The 15,275-nt window shown below is 40.6% G+C and overlaps 1 protein-coding gene across 1 annotated transcript in view; it reads left to right on the top strand.

Annotated features, from left to right (window-relative positions):
* Positions 1–15,275, top strand: part of IPO9 (importin 9) — an 88,778-nt gene that overhangs the window by 56,907 nt on the left and 16,596 nt on the right. Inside the window, exons 17-21 of the mRNA XM_089653628.1 lie at positions 5,718–5,846; positions 5,997–6,272; positions 6,367–6,533; positions 6,853–6,986; positions 10,695–10,823. Of these exons, the coding sequence (XP_089509754.1) occupies positions 5,718–5,846; positions 5,997–6,272; positions 6,367–6,533; positions 6,853–6,986; positions 10,695–10,823 (835 nt within the window). The remainder of the gene's footprint in view (positions 1–5,717; positions 5,847–5,996; positions 6,273–6,366; positions 6,534–6,852; positions 6,987–10,694; positions 10,824–15,275) is intronic.

Raw genomic sequence — 15,275 nt, 5'->3', positions numbered from 1 at the left:
GCCAGGCATAGATATGAGAGTATAATGTGTTTTATGCATTTCAGTGACAATGCAGTCTGTCATCCTCGAGGTAACCCTCAATTTGACCGGCTTCACAAAATTCAGCCCCTCGCAAATCACCTTAACCTAAAATTTGCAGATGTCTATACTCCCCAGCAAAACATCTGTGTTGAGGAGTCCCTTATTAATTTTTCTGGCCGCCTTGCATTCAAACAATTTCTCCCCTGCAAGCGTGCCAGATATGGGGTCAAGATGTAGAAGACCTGTGAGAGGACAACAAGCTATACTTATAAGTTTCGGATTTACGAGGGAAAAGATAGTCACGTGGAGCCCGCCCGGATGCCCAGACTACATGGGGAGCAGTGGCAAGATAGTTTGGGACTTGGTGTCATCATTTCTCCATATGGGGTACCACTTATACGTGGACAATTTTTATTCAAGCGTGCCACTATTTAGACATTTATTCAATCTTGGAACTGGCACTTGTGGCAAAGTGTGACCTAATGTGTGCCCACCATTAGAAGTGGGTGGATGAAGGGCGGTATATTCTAATGGTGGGCATACCACACAATTTTTCTGGCAGAGATTTCTTCTCATTTTTTCATTCAGTCCACAGGCTGCATACAAAAAAAAAAGAACATAGCATATATAACCTACAAGGACCAGCGATGTACTGGTACATCACTGGATTTGAATGGTTATACCAGGATGATGCCTACAGCGTTTTTTTCAGCCGGTGATCGGCTTTCATGTAAAAGCAATCCTAGTGGCTAATTAGCTGCAAGATTGCTTTTACAAGCAGTGGGAGATGATGTCCCCCCTCCCCCGCTGCCTTCCACGGCCTTCTCTGGCAGTCCCGTGCCATCAGGGGAACCTGAGAATGCAGCCGGTGTTTCTGCCAGCTGACCATAGAGCTGATTGGAGACCAGAATAGTCTAAGAATTCGGAAGCTACAAGCATTTCATCACTTCAGTTTCGCAGGATATAAACAGCGCCATTTGTAAATTGGGAAAGCATCTGATCACACCGATTTTGGTTTGATTAGATAATGTAAGGGCAGAGGAGATATCTAGAGTCTGATAGACCCCACATTTCTCAAAAAAGAATATGACAATGCCCATTGAAGTTATAGGGGTTATTTGCATTTCCTGTTATAGCATTAAAAGTGATTTAAAAAAAAAAAAAATTAAAGGTACAATGTAAAAATAATAAAAAAAGAAATCAAAATAACTAAAGAAAAAAATTGCCCCTCCTATGCGCGCACACCTGTGTGCACATGCCTTGACCCTGTGCCGTTATGTATACAGCGGTTGCACCATGCATGTGAGGTATTGCTGTGAACGTCTGATCAAGGGCAGTAATTCTAACACTAGACCTTCTCTGTAAATCTAAAATGGTGGCTTTTAAAGCGCTGCCTATGGATATTAAAAATGTTCGCAGTTTGTCGCCATTACAAGGGGCATGCGCAGTTTTAAAACATGTCATGTTTGGTATCTATTTACTCGGCATACCATTATCTTTTATATTTTACCAAACAATTGGCCAATATATTGTGTTTTTTGTGCATTAAAAGTAAAAAAAAGTGTGTTTTTTTTTTTTTTTTTAAATTGCTTTTGAAAAATCGCTGCGCAAGTACTATGTGCCATTTTATTCACTAGGGTGTCTGCTTTAAAAAAATATATAATGTTTGGGGGTTTAAATTAATTTCCTAGCAAAAAATACTGATTTTTTTCATGTGAACAAAAAGGCTTGGTCTTTAGGTGGTTAGAAGAGTGAATGATGTGTGGCATAAACTTCTAATGGTGGGCATAAAACGCCCCCACCCCCTAAAATGACCCCTTTTTGGAAAGTAGTCACCCCAAACTATTTGCTGAGAGGAATGTTGAATCAATAGAAGAATTTATTTTTTTACCACAAGTTTTTGGAAAATAACAAAAATAAATATTTTTTTTTTTTACACAAAATTGTCACTTAAATGATTTACTGCTCACACATGCCATGGGTATATGTGGAATTACTCCCAAAAATACATTCTGCTACTTCTCCTGAGTATGGGGCTACCACATCTGAGAGACTTTTTGGCAGTCTAGCTAAGTACAGGACCCCAAAATCCAATAAGCACCTTCAGGCTTTTAAAGGGCTTTATTTCCTCATTGCACTTCCAGACTACCTATCACAGTTTCGGAGGCCCTGAAATGCCAGGATAGCACCTAACCCCCCCAAATTACCCCTTTTTGGAAAGTAGACGCCCCAAGGAATTTGATAAAAAGCACGGTAAGTATTTTGAAGATCTCATTTGTTGCCACTAGTTTTTGAAAAATGAAGAAAAAAACAAAAACATATTTTTTCTATTTTTTTTCTATTTCAAAACCTTGTGAGAAAAAATGAGATCTGCAAAATACTCACCATGCCTCTTTTTAAATTCCTTGGGGTGTCTACTTTCCAGAAAGGGGTCATTTGGGGGGGTTTGGGGCTATCCTGGCATGTCAGGGCCTTCGAAACTGTGATAGGTAGTGAGGAAGTGTAATGAGGAAGTTACACACCTTCAGGCTTTCAAAGTGGTAATTGGATTTCAGGCTCCTGTATGTAGCTAGGCTCCCAAAAAGTCTCACACGTGGTATCCCCATACTTGGTAGAAGTAGCAGAATGTATTTTGGGGTATAATTCCACATATACCCAGGGCTTGTGCGAGAAATAAATCATTTAAATGACAACTTTGTGTAAAAAAAAAAAAAGTTTTTGTCATTTTCCAGAAACTTGTAGAAAAAAAAAAAAATATTCCATGGACTCAATATGCCTCTCAGCAGATAGCTTAGGGTGTCTGATTTCCGAAAAGGGGTCATTTGAGGGTGTTTGTACTGTCCTGGTATTTTAGCACCTCAAGAAATGTGATGGGCAGTCAGAAAGTAAAAGCTATGTAAATTGCATTATCTATACCATAGTTTGTAGACGCTATAACGTTCACAAAAAGCAATCAATATAAACTTATTGGGATTTTTTTAACCAAAAACATGTAGCAGAATACAGTTTGGCCTAAATTTATGATGAAAGTTTAGTTTTTTTAGATATATTTTATGACCAAAATGAGAAAATATTGTTTTTTTCAAAAAAAAATTTTTTTTCTTCAAAACTTTTTTCTGGTCATAGCGCCAAAAATAAAAAGTGCACAAGTGATCAAATACCACCAAAAGAATGCTCTATTTGTGTTAAAAAAAAGGACATAAATTTCCTTTATGTACCGTATTGCATGACCGCGCAATTGTCCGTTAAACTAGCGCAGCGCTGTATAGCAAAAAAATGTCGTAAATTGCAGTATCTAACCATAGTTTGTAGACGCTGTAACTTTCACACAAAGCAATCAATATACACTTATTGGGATTTTTTTTTACCAAAAACATGTAGCAGAATACATTTTGGCCTAAATTTTTAACTAACTTTGAGTTTACTATATGTTTTTTATAGCTGAAAGTAAAAAATATCGTTTTTCTTCAAAATATTTGGTATTTTTTTGTTTAAAGCAGGAAAAATAAAACTTATATCAATAAATACCAGCGCAAACCCACATAATAAATTGCATCACCCAACCTAATTAGACAAACTAAAAAAAGTGACCACTTATATGCTAATGAAATAATAAAAAATATATATATAAATAAATACATAAATAAATAAATAATTATTGAATTAATAAGTCCAGTGACAAAAAAATCCCAAAATAACAGTCCCGTGACAAAAATTGTAATTATACTGTAATTTTCATTGGATTCTTCCGTGCTTTTGATCCCTTCCCCATCCACCAGTGCAAAAACCAACATTAACCGCACTCACCAGATATTAGTGAGTCACACGCCTTTCAGGAATATTAAGGGCTCCTGGACCCCCTTTACTTTATATAGGACCTCCAAATAATACCTCCTTTCAGATCTGGGTACCTCTTCTGGTTACTCCTCTCACCGAATCCCCCAAGGAAAATCAGGAAGAAGAAAAAACCATAGCGTAATACCGTAGTGATTTCTCATCAAAAAAAAAATCTCTCCAGACCACTCACATTTTAGCAGGATATAACCCACATTTTATTTGAAACAACAACGATCTTTCTTTAAAACGATCCTCTTTCCATGTACAGCGACTCTTGCATAAAAGACCCCACAGCCTAGTATACAGCAGGATGGCAGACCTCAGATGCAGACTCATACACTATTCAAAAATGGCCCCTTGCGTTCCACTCACCGGAAATGACGTCAGACGCCGGAACAGACGGTCTGTTCCGGCGTCTGACGTCATTTCCGGTGAGTGGAACGCACGCCGAGCGGTGCGTTCCAAGGGGCCATTTTTGAATAGTGTATGAGTCTGCATCTGAGGTCTGCCATCCTGCTGTATACTATGGTTTTTTCTTCTTCCTGATTTTTTTTGTCACGGGACTGTTATTTTGGGATTTTTTTGTCACTGGACTTATTAATTCAATATTTATTTATTTATGTATTTATATATATTTTTTTTATTATTTCATTAGCATATAAGTGGTCACGTTTTTTTAGTTTGTCTAATTAGGTTGGGTGATGCAATTTATTATGTGGGTTTGCGCTGGTATTTATTGATATAAGTTTTTTTGGTTTTTGCACCTGTGTACAGCAGCATCTCACGGGGAATTGTGTGTCTAATAAGAGAATCCTGGGCGCTGATGTTTTTTCTTTTTGTCTACATATTTGAGGAAAAATAAAAAGCGCACAGGTGATCAATTACCACCGAAAGAAAACTCTATTTGTGTGAAAAAAAGGACGTAAATTTCGTTTAGGTGCAGCATTGCAAATTTTGTCATACATTTTGGCTAAAATGTATTCTGCCACGTCTTTGCTAAAAAAAAAAAATCCCAATATGTGTAAATTAATTGGTTTACGTGAACGTTTTAGCATTTACAAATGGCAATACAGATACTGTGATTTTTTTTTTTTTTTCCTACCAGTAATGGCATTCTGACACTGTGAGGAAACAGTGACACCAATACAGTGATCAGTGCTAAAAAACAGTACTGACGCTGTACTAATGACACTAGGCAGGAAGGGGTTAATGTGAGGGGCGATCAAAGGGTTAACTGAGTGTAGTGAGAGTTTTACTAGGGGGCAGGGGGATGTGCCTCACTGTAAGTACACTGCTTGGGACCGAGCAGTGTGCCTGAGCTGACAGAGAGGAAAACTGTTTGTAAACAAAACAGTCTCCCTTCGCGTTGGTGATTGTCGGTAATCACCGGGCCCCAGCGGGTAATCACCGGCCAGGACCCAATGATTGACATCCGCGGGCGCGAATGGTGGCGTAGGTAGGGCGCGTGTGCCCCCTAACCAGAAACGCAAAATCACATATATATGCGTGATTTTGCACGCACGTGCCGCCGTGTAGCAGTATATCTGCTATACCGCGGTGGGTAAGTGGTTAAAACACATTGAATAATTATTATTATTATAAACAACTAGAGCTCTGCTGGTAATTTTCAATTGTGATAAAGGGCATCTCAGAATAGCCCCCGTTTATATGACATTTGAAGCGTATGTAACTCTGACCTGCTATAAAGCAGTTTTTAAAAGGTATTTGGTACTGATTGCAGGTAACTAGTAACACCTGGTTTACATTGATATTTTATATATAAAAACTGTGACAAATGTTGACTTTTTACAAAGACATATACTTTATCTCACCACTTTTTGTTTTAATTTCTTCTGCAGACTTCAATTGATATTTTGACCACAGTTGTGAGGAACACAAAGCCACCTCTCTCAGAGCTTCTAATCTGTCAGGCCTTTCCTGCCGTGGCCCAGTGTACCCTACGTACGGATGACAATACCACCATGCAGGTACCCCTTTTAATATTGAGGTTACCATTTCTTGAGAACAAACATATGGTATCTAGAGGCTGTGGGGTAGGATGGCTATAACTATATTAGGAACATTGGCTGTGGTGTATGGTGTTCAAACCTAGGATTTATTGCATCTTCTGTTTTCAGAATGGTGGCGAATGTCTTCGAGCCTACGTTTCTGTTGCATTGGAACAGATTGCACAGTGGCAGGATGAACAAGGACATAGTGGTCTTTGGTATGTTATGCAAGTAGTTAGCCAACTATTGGATCCTCGCACGTCTGAATTCACTGCAGCATTTGTGGGGCGCCTTGTCTCTACCCTAATTTCTAAGGCTGGACGTGAACTGGGAGAAAATCTAGACCAAATTTTGCGAGCTATCCTTAGCAAGATGCAGCAAGCAGAAACACTTAGTGTCATGCAGGTATTACATAAACATATCTTTGTCAGTGCACTATAGCCATTGTATGTAGTTCTGGGAATTGTCGAAATTTTTTTTATTTTTTGTTTTTTTTCAGTCATTAATTATGGTGTTTGCACATCTAGCAAACTCTCAACTGGAGCCTTTGCTTGAGTTCCTTTGTAGTCTGCCTGGCCCAACTGGTAAACCAGCCCTAGAGTTTGTAATGACAGAGTGGATGAGTCGACAACATTTGTTCTATGGGCAATATGAAGGCAAAGTCAGGTGAGCGAGATTTTGTTTTAGAGCACCCGAGTTGTGATTTTATTCACCTATACTCTGTATTGTATTTTTCAATGGTAGAATGTTAGGCAGTCTGTTTTGACACTTTTATTTAGGAAATACTTTTTTTTTTCATCTTTTAACATCTCAGTGGGTTAATTGTGATCTTTAGCTATTATTAATTTTCAGCCTTTGCTTGATATGGTTTTCTAGTTCCTACTGTTTGGAGATGTGGTTATTTTTTAAGCTGGTTGACATACAAATGCTGTCTGTGACTTGCAGCTTGTTTTCTCTCCATAATTTGCATTTCTCGCCCTCATAGTTCAGTCGCTTTGTGCAAGATTCTCCAATATGGTATTACAATGGATGACAAGAGACTACAGGATATTAAAGTAAAGGGAGATGAAATATTTGATATGGAAGAAGGAATTCGCACCAGATCTAAAAGTTCCAGAAGTATGTTCCGACCTTTAAAGCTTGAAAACTCCTAATTTCTGTTACATAGGGAGAAGGGGTTTGTAGTTCACTAAAGATGGCTGTAATTCTGGCAAAATCAACAGGGCATCTTCATATCCATTATGGTAGGGTTATGCTGCCACCTTTAGGTGATTGGACAGTGGCAAAAAAAAGGCAAGTATCCCCTCCCAGGCATAATCCCTTCCTGCTCAGCACAGCCTCTAGTTTTTTTTTCTAGTGTCTTTAGGCGAGTGTTTTTGCCTTTGCAGTCTCAGCCCAAATACTCAATTTCCCATCGATCTTTGAAATAAAGGCAATGGTACCTGGACCCTGCGATGGGCATGCAGGGACAGCTTGTAATGTTGCTGGATCCTATACAATTATGCACTGTCTGGTGGATTAACACAGTGCGTTATATGTCCAAGGTAGAGATCTCCAGCTGGGAAGTTGTGTTACTGAAGGCACTAGTGTGTGCACCGGCATTGATGGACAAAGTTGCAACTCGCTTTGGGATTTTGCAGTGTAAAATGGTTGAGTGCCTTTGATCGGTGGTCACTCTGGAAACTGTACCCTGGGGAAGGGGGGGTTCTGCATATCTCCTGTGGTTTCTGTTGGTGCTCTTGCCCTGTTTTCCCAATCTCTTGTGCCATGCCACAGTTTTGGTCTTTGTCTGTCTCCTCTTGTGTCTCTTGTTTCGCAGTTTTGTTTTGTTTTTTGTTTTTTTACTGTTCCAACCTGGCATCGACAGATCAGGCAGAGTGTTCTATCCTCTACCTGCAACACAAAAACACTGTTTTCAAAGAGGAGGAGCACTGGGAAATGGGACCGGAACCTTGACCTTGGGTACAGTGTACATCCATTGGAGACCGGCCAATTGCGTGCCTTTGTGGAAATTTAGTCTGGGGAGATTGCGAAAGATTGGGTCTACAGTGTGGTGGCGTAGGGTTGCAAACAAATTTCAGCGCTAGCCCCCCTTTATGCATACAAGGATTGATCGCTCTGGTTCTAGATGGAGAGATGTTTCATGGATTCTACTCGAACCTCTTCATGGCTCCCAAGCCAAACAGCAATGTTTGTCCAATTCTAGACCCTACAAGTTCCTTTTAGATGCAAATATTGCGGATAGTCTGTCCATTTGGTAGTCACCTCCCTACAGCTGATAGACTTTCTGGTGTCTGGATATCCAGGAGGCCTATCTGCACATGCTGATTTCCCAGCCTCACCAAAGGGTCCTGCGGAGGGCTGATACTATGTTTGCAGCAGGGCTATGCATTGCTCCCTTGAAGTTCAGCAAGGTGTTGGCTCCGGTCATGGGTCTCCTGCAAACCCTGGGTATTTCATTGTAGGATCAATCTGGTCAATCTTCTGCTCAGGGAGCAGTCTGTTCAGTCCTAGATTCCAATGTTCCTTGGACAGTACAGATTTTGGCAATGTCTCAGTGGGTCCTAAACTTCCAAAAACCAGCCTTGCCTCCAAATCAATGTCTGGAATATGTTGGCCTGGTCGTGGAGATGGCCCACCCTTGAGTGCTCATGCAGATACTGCAGCACAGTAACTCTCCGTAGTGCTTCTGACACATACGGTTGTCTTTCTAATAGCCATTACATTGACTTGTAGGGTATCAAATTCCTATTCATTCGTTGGCATAAAGTTGTCTTTACAACACAGTCTTTCTTACCCAAGGTGGTTTCCCTTCTGCATCTCAACCAGGATATAATATCCTTGTTCTGCCCTAATCCTCAGACACCAGGGGACAAGGCCTTATATACTTTGGGTGTGTTTTGTCCAGTGAAGGTTTATAGCTCCATTTGTGCTTCCTGAAGGATCAAGGAAGAGTCAGGCAACTTCAAAATCTATTATTCCTAGATGGATCTAATTTCTCAAGGTTATTACATTAAAGGAAAGGCTCCTTCATTCTTTGTGACAGTTCATTCTACCAATAGTGTTGGTCTATCCTGGGCTATTCAACATCAAGCCTCTGTGTAAGGCTGCTACCTGGTCCTCATTTCATACATTTACTAAGTTCTGCCAGGTAGTTTTTCAGGCCTCTGTGGACACAACATTTGGTCTGAGGGCCTTGCACATTGCTGTGTAAGGTTCTAACCCATTCTGAAATTTTTTTTTTTTTTTGAGGCATGTTTGCCTTCTCCTTTTATGCAGTGCTTTGGAACATCCTTATTGTAATAGATATTAAGATGTCCTGCATCCTTTGGCTTACAATAGTGAAAATTGGATTTTTAGTTTACCTGTAAAATCCTTTTCTTGGAGTACAGCACAATTCACAGGGGATATAATAAAAAATGATGATGATGTATTTGACCTATTTATTGCAATATTTTACAGACCACCTCGTGGTTCACCTCTACACAGGCACCTAACCATTTAAAGTCTAAAGCCACATTTACTGTCCTTTTTTAAATAGCTTCTTTGATCCAAGTTGGCCGAAACAACTACTTTACTGCTAGGTGCACTTGGTAGGTGACCTGTATTAATTTTAAGGTATGTAGCTTCAGCTCTGCGCAGTGTATATATAGAGCAGCATTTTGGCAGTGGGAGAACTTCCCTCACATCTGGAACAAAATAGTCGGGCTAAGTGCTGCTCAGCCATTCACAGGCAGCTTTGTATTTTATAGACAATTAAAAACAGTGTTAACCCACAAACCCCACATTATTACATTTTTACTTTTTTTTGTCTGTTTTTTTGGGTTTACCAAAAAGGAATAGCAGCTTCCCTGAGGTATCAGGACCCCCAATTTTTTTTTCTTTTTGGTGGCGTTTTGTTTTTTTGCATTTTTGTGGGCCAGTCTGACACCTAATTGTTAGTTTTGTATTTTATGAATGAATACAAACCTTCCTCTTTTAGCTGAGGTGGAAATTGCGACGTTATCCACCCACATCTCCATGTGAGCCAATCATAGAATACAAAACTTCCTGTGAAGCTCAGCCTGACTGTTTTGTTCCAAGAGTGAAACGGAAAGAGCTTCCACTGCTGGAACACTTAGAGCATTAAGGTGAAAAACACTTTTTTTATCCCTCTGTCTTCCCCCCTTCCCCATGTGAAGGGGAAGAGAGGGGAGAATAGATCCAGTGCTGTGCATGGCTGCATCTCTTCTCCCCTCTCTTCCTCTTCACACAGGGACTCGAATAGCTGTCGATCATATGCAGTTAGGAGGGAAAAGGGGGCTAAGGGCTAAGTCCAGCTGTGTGTCTCTGTGGAGCATGGTTCCATAGATACACCACTCAGGAGCGAACAGACATTGTGTGGCTCCATAATAAATGGCTTGCTATGGAGACACATGAAGAAAAGAAGAGCAGGAACCAAATTCGCCGCCAGGGGACCCGAGAAGAGGAGGACACGTTTTTGTTATTTTAATTAAAAAAATGTAAAAAAGGTTGCTATTTCACAGGCTGCGCCACTTGACTGTTACTTTACAGTGTGTGTGTTTTGATGTACAAAGGTACTGTTGTGTTCTCATAAACTTTAATAAAAATTTGACTTTACTTATACTTTAACTTTAATATTCTGCAGTTGCATCGCTGTCATGCAGTAAGATATATGATTTTTTTTCATAGTCATGTCAATATGAAGGATGAATGTCTTTGGCAAATGTGACTTTTTTTTTAATAGATTATAAAATCAGACATAGATGTTTTTGTACTGTACATTTTTTGTTAGTCTTCATCACATTGTTTATGTATTTCTCATAGCTCCACAACGTTTTACAACCATACCCCTACTGGTTAAGATCTATAAACTGATAATTAATGAGCTGTCAAGTGTAATTGAAGCTAATGCTACAAGGCAGACTGAAGATGAATGGGCCCAGGGTAATGGAGGTAAGATTTCCTCAGTTGCCGCGATGGGGGAATTTGTCAATATTTGCTAAAGGTGTTCCCTGTAATTTTTCTTAACTGCTAATGCAAGTTTTAGAGGTAATATTTCTGTGGGAACTGATTTGGGGCAAAAATTAAGGCTTTCAGTTTTACTGTGTTTACTTTTCACTTTGAAAAGATAAATCATATTCAGTTAAATAAAAGGTCAATAGGAGGTCAATTGCAGGTTAATTTCACCTTTCGATAAAATCTGATTAGTGATGTTTGGCAAAAAATCTGCAAATCCTGAACATAGCAACTGGACCCTATTAAAGTCTATGGGAGACTAATTTTATCTTTTTTAAATAAGGGCACTGCCATGGGGGACATGTACCAATGCAAAAAAATATATTGTTCAGTAGGGAGCTGTTTTTTTTAATGTGATCTTAAAGGAGAAGTATGGGTTAAATTATTAGCAAATATTACCATCATTACAAATCGGTTGTTTTCTTTCCTACCTCCTTTTGGTTTTCCACCAGGTGCACTCTATCTTTCCGGTAGCTTGCAGTAATGGTCCATTTTCTGTTTAGAAGAGGGTGGATATAACTTCAGCAATCCACCCCTTCTCTCTGTCCCTTCTTCCCTGGGAGATGTGGCCAGGCTTTCTGCACTGGTACACATCCAATCAGCAAACTTGAGCGAACATGTTGGTCACATGGCTGCTTCCATGGTAATATATACCTTTCTCTGTTGGGGTACCCCAAGGTTCTGTCCTTGGGCCCCTCCTTTTCTCTCTCTATACCTCCTCCCTGGCCAACTGATAACCTCCCATGGCTTCCAATACCACCTCTATGCTGATGACACCCAGATCTATCTCTCCACTATCCAGCTCACCCCCTCAATCTCCTCACGTATCACACATCTACTAAGTGACATATCAGCATGGATGTCACATCACTACCTTAAACTCAATCTTTCAAAAACTGAGCTTGTAATATTTCCTCCTCCCCGATCCCCCACTCATGACTTTAGCATTAAGATCAACAGCCCAACCATTGGTCCTTCCTCCTCTTGCCAGGGTGCTAGGCGTAATCCTAGACTCTGACCTCTCCTTTGGGACCCACATCCACTTACTGGCTAAATCCTGCTGCCTCAACCTCCGGAACGTTTCCAAAATCCACCCCTTCCTGATCAATGACACCACAAAACAACTTATCCACGCCTTGGTTATATCCCGGCTTGATTACTGCAACTCCCTCCTCACTGGCCTACCGTTACACAGGCTATCCCCCCATCAGTCTATTATGAATGCTGCTGCTAGACTCATACACCTTACCAACCGATCAACGATTGCTGCCCCTCTCTGCCAATCCCTTCACTGGCTTCCACTAACCTAAAGTATATAATTCAAAATACTAACCACAGCTTACAAAGCCATCCACAACACTGCCCCTAGCTACATCGCCAAACTCATCCACAGATACCGCCCAAATTGCCCACTCTGCTCCTCCCAAGATATCTTCCTCTCTAGCTCCCTGATCGCCTCCTCCCACGCTCGCCACCAGGACTTCTCCAGAGCCTCTTCCATCCTCTGGAACTCCCTACCACAGCATGTCCGGTCAGCCCCCACCCTGTCTGCCTTTAGGCGATCTTTGAAAACCCACTTATTCAGGGAAGCCTACCCCACCTACTCCTAAGAACTGTACTTGAGTCACCTCCACCAGATCATCCCCCACAGCTATCAGCTTTTGTATCACCTCCCCCTTCCTTTAGATTGTAAGCTCCATGATCAGGGCCCTCACATTCCTTCTGTACTGAAATGTATTGTAATTGTACTGTCTCCCTTATATTGTAAAGTGCTGCGCAAACTGTTGGCGCTATTTAAAACCTGTATTATAATATGACATCACACAGAAAACTGAGGCTGCTTGGCAAGATAGTAAAAATTGTTCAGTCTAATTCACTGCTTGTAATTTGCCTGCAAATCATTTGTGGTCATAACCCCACCTTTGCTTCACCTTTACATTAAAGCTCTGACCATGTACGCCTCTCCAGTTTGCGTATCTCATCCTCCATGTCCCGCCATGCTCTAGAAACTCAGGCCTCAAAAGAGAGGTAGGAGCGGAGGGAGAAAAAGAAAAAAAAAAAAAAGAGGAGCACAAGGGACAGACCAAAAATTAATCTCTCCCACTTCCCCCTCTCCCTAGTCCCACACAGGGGAAAGATAAAAAAGAAATAAAGAAAAAAAAACCCTCCCTCTCCTCCTATTCCTCTTTACTGTTCCTCCTTAGAGCTACCTGCCACCCCTCTTTTCCATAACCCACATCTCCCCTCCTTCTTCCTCCCAACCAGGAATAACTATTTCCTGCAAATCAAGTGTCTTACAAAAGTCTATCAAATCTTCAGGGAATCTCAATCTTGCTGAGCGACCATTTTTCCATCCGATTAAACACGCTGGGAATCCCCAACTATATTGAATGTTCTGCTTTCTCATTTGCTCCAGTAACTGCTTCAAAATTCTCCTTCTTATTAATGTTTCCGCTGCTAAATCAGCAAAGATCTGTATATTTATTTCTCCATATTTTATTACTGCTTTTCCTTTTATCTTCTTCCAGAGCTCTTCTTTATCCTGATAGTTATGGAATTGTACAATCACATCTCTTGAGTTTTCCTTCCTGCCTTGTTGGAGTCTTCCAATTCTATATGCTCCATCAATTCTAACCACTAGTCTACAGGGCACTTATACCCCCTTCCTGCCCAGGCCAATTTCCAGCTTTCAGCGCTGTCGCACTTTGAGTGACAATTGCGCGGTCTTACAACACTGTACCCATATGAAATTTTTATCATTTTGTTGTGACATAGAGCTTCATTTTGGTGGTATTTAATCACCTCTGGGTTTTTTATTTTTTCTTAAACCAAAAACCACTGAAAATTTTGACAAAAAAATGTTTTTTTCTTTGTTTTTGTTATGAAATTTTGTAAATAAGTGATTTTTCTCCTTCACTAATGTGCGCTAATGAGGCTGCACTGATGGACACTGATAGGTGGCACTGATGGGCACTGAGGAGGCACTGATGGGCATTGACAGGCATCACTGATGGGCACTGAAAGGCAACACTGATACATGGCACTGTTAGGCGGCACTGACTGGCACTGTTAGGCGGCACTGACTGGCACTGTTAGGCGGCACTGATGGGTGACACTAAAAGATGGCACTGATGGGTGACACTGAAAGGCAGCTCAGATGGGCACTGATATGTGGCATTGATGTGCACTGGTAGGCACTGATTGAAAGTAGGTAGGTGGTCTTTTTCCTGTTCCTTGGGGGCCCCCTCAAGATACCAACGGTCACACCTGGACACAGCTACGAGATCTCGGAAAGTGAATGCACTCAAATCACCTCAGTTGCGATTGCAAACACTTCAGTTTTATTGGCATAACATCGGGTTATTATACTGTAGTCTTTAGGCAAACACACCCTCAGATCTTCCAATCAAATACATGTACATTATTTTACCTTAACTCAACAATTATTTGTATGAGGTTTGCATTTTCACTCTTCTGCTTTATCTATCATACCATATCTCCTCTAAAGCCCAGACCATGGCTTTAATCTGACCTAACACCCAATTTGTGGTTAAAACTTTTCAGAAGTGAGAGTAAACCTTATCTGCTTTTTTGTAAGGGTTTGCAAAAACACTCATTTCTACATGAAGCTGACATAGACAGTTTTGTTAGTGTGCACATATCTCATATATGTATATTAAACTAGCATCTTGTATTAGTGTATACAAAATGGATTCAGTTATATTCCATTTAATCCTTTCAGTCCCCTCTTTTATCACATAGTGATAACACTTTTCATTGACTTACTCTCCCTATCGTCTCAATCCCATGCATTTCCTCATATTGTTGAAGCAAAAACATTTCCTCCCTTTCCTTCTCATTAATTCTTATTTTGATACAGATGATCATTCAGTTGTGATGAGGTAACCCCTCACCCATCCTGAACTCCCAGAGGGTTTCTGAACCACTGGCTCCTTTCTATCATATGAAATCTCCAATAGAAACCATAGTGGGACGATGATAATAGTCACTATTGATAAGATAATAATCAGGTTCATCCAGTCCTCACGGGGATCCAATAGGTTGGGTAGCAAAGTTCTTGGCTCCTTCTTCTGTTGGTTGATCAGCTTGATTGTGTCTCTCATCTTGGGAAATCCTTTTGACTCTTGATGCATGGATCCAGGTGCCTGATCCTTCAGTAAGAACAGCTGTACGTGTAATGGCCACAATCGCTGTAGGTTCTCCAAACCGGGGTCTCACTTTTGGATCCAGTCTTCGGATCACCACTTGATCACCTACCTCAAAGGGGTGGGTTGGTTGATCTGCGGATAAAAGAAAAAAACAGCAGCATCACCATGCTCACTATTCAACTTTTCACACAATGCTCTTACATATTCTGCCTGTATCACC

The sequence above is a fragment of the Staurois parvus genome, unplaced genomic scaffold (genome assembly GCF_062004578.1).
Source record: "Staurois parvus isolate SC_StPar_1 unplaced genomic scaffold, SC_StPar_1.0 ptg000717l, whole genome shotgun sequence".
NCBI lineage: Eukaryota > Metazoa > Chordata > Amphibia > Anura > Ranidae > Staurois > Staurois parvus.
Note: the sequence above shows the minus strand (reverse complement) of the source record. Positions and strands in the feature narration are given on the sequence as shown.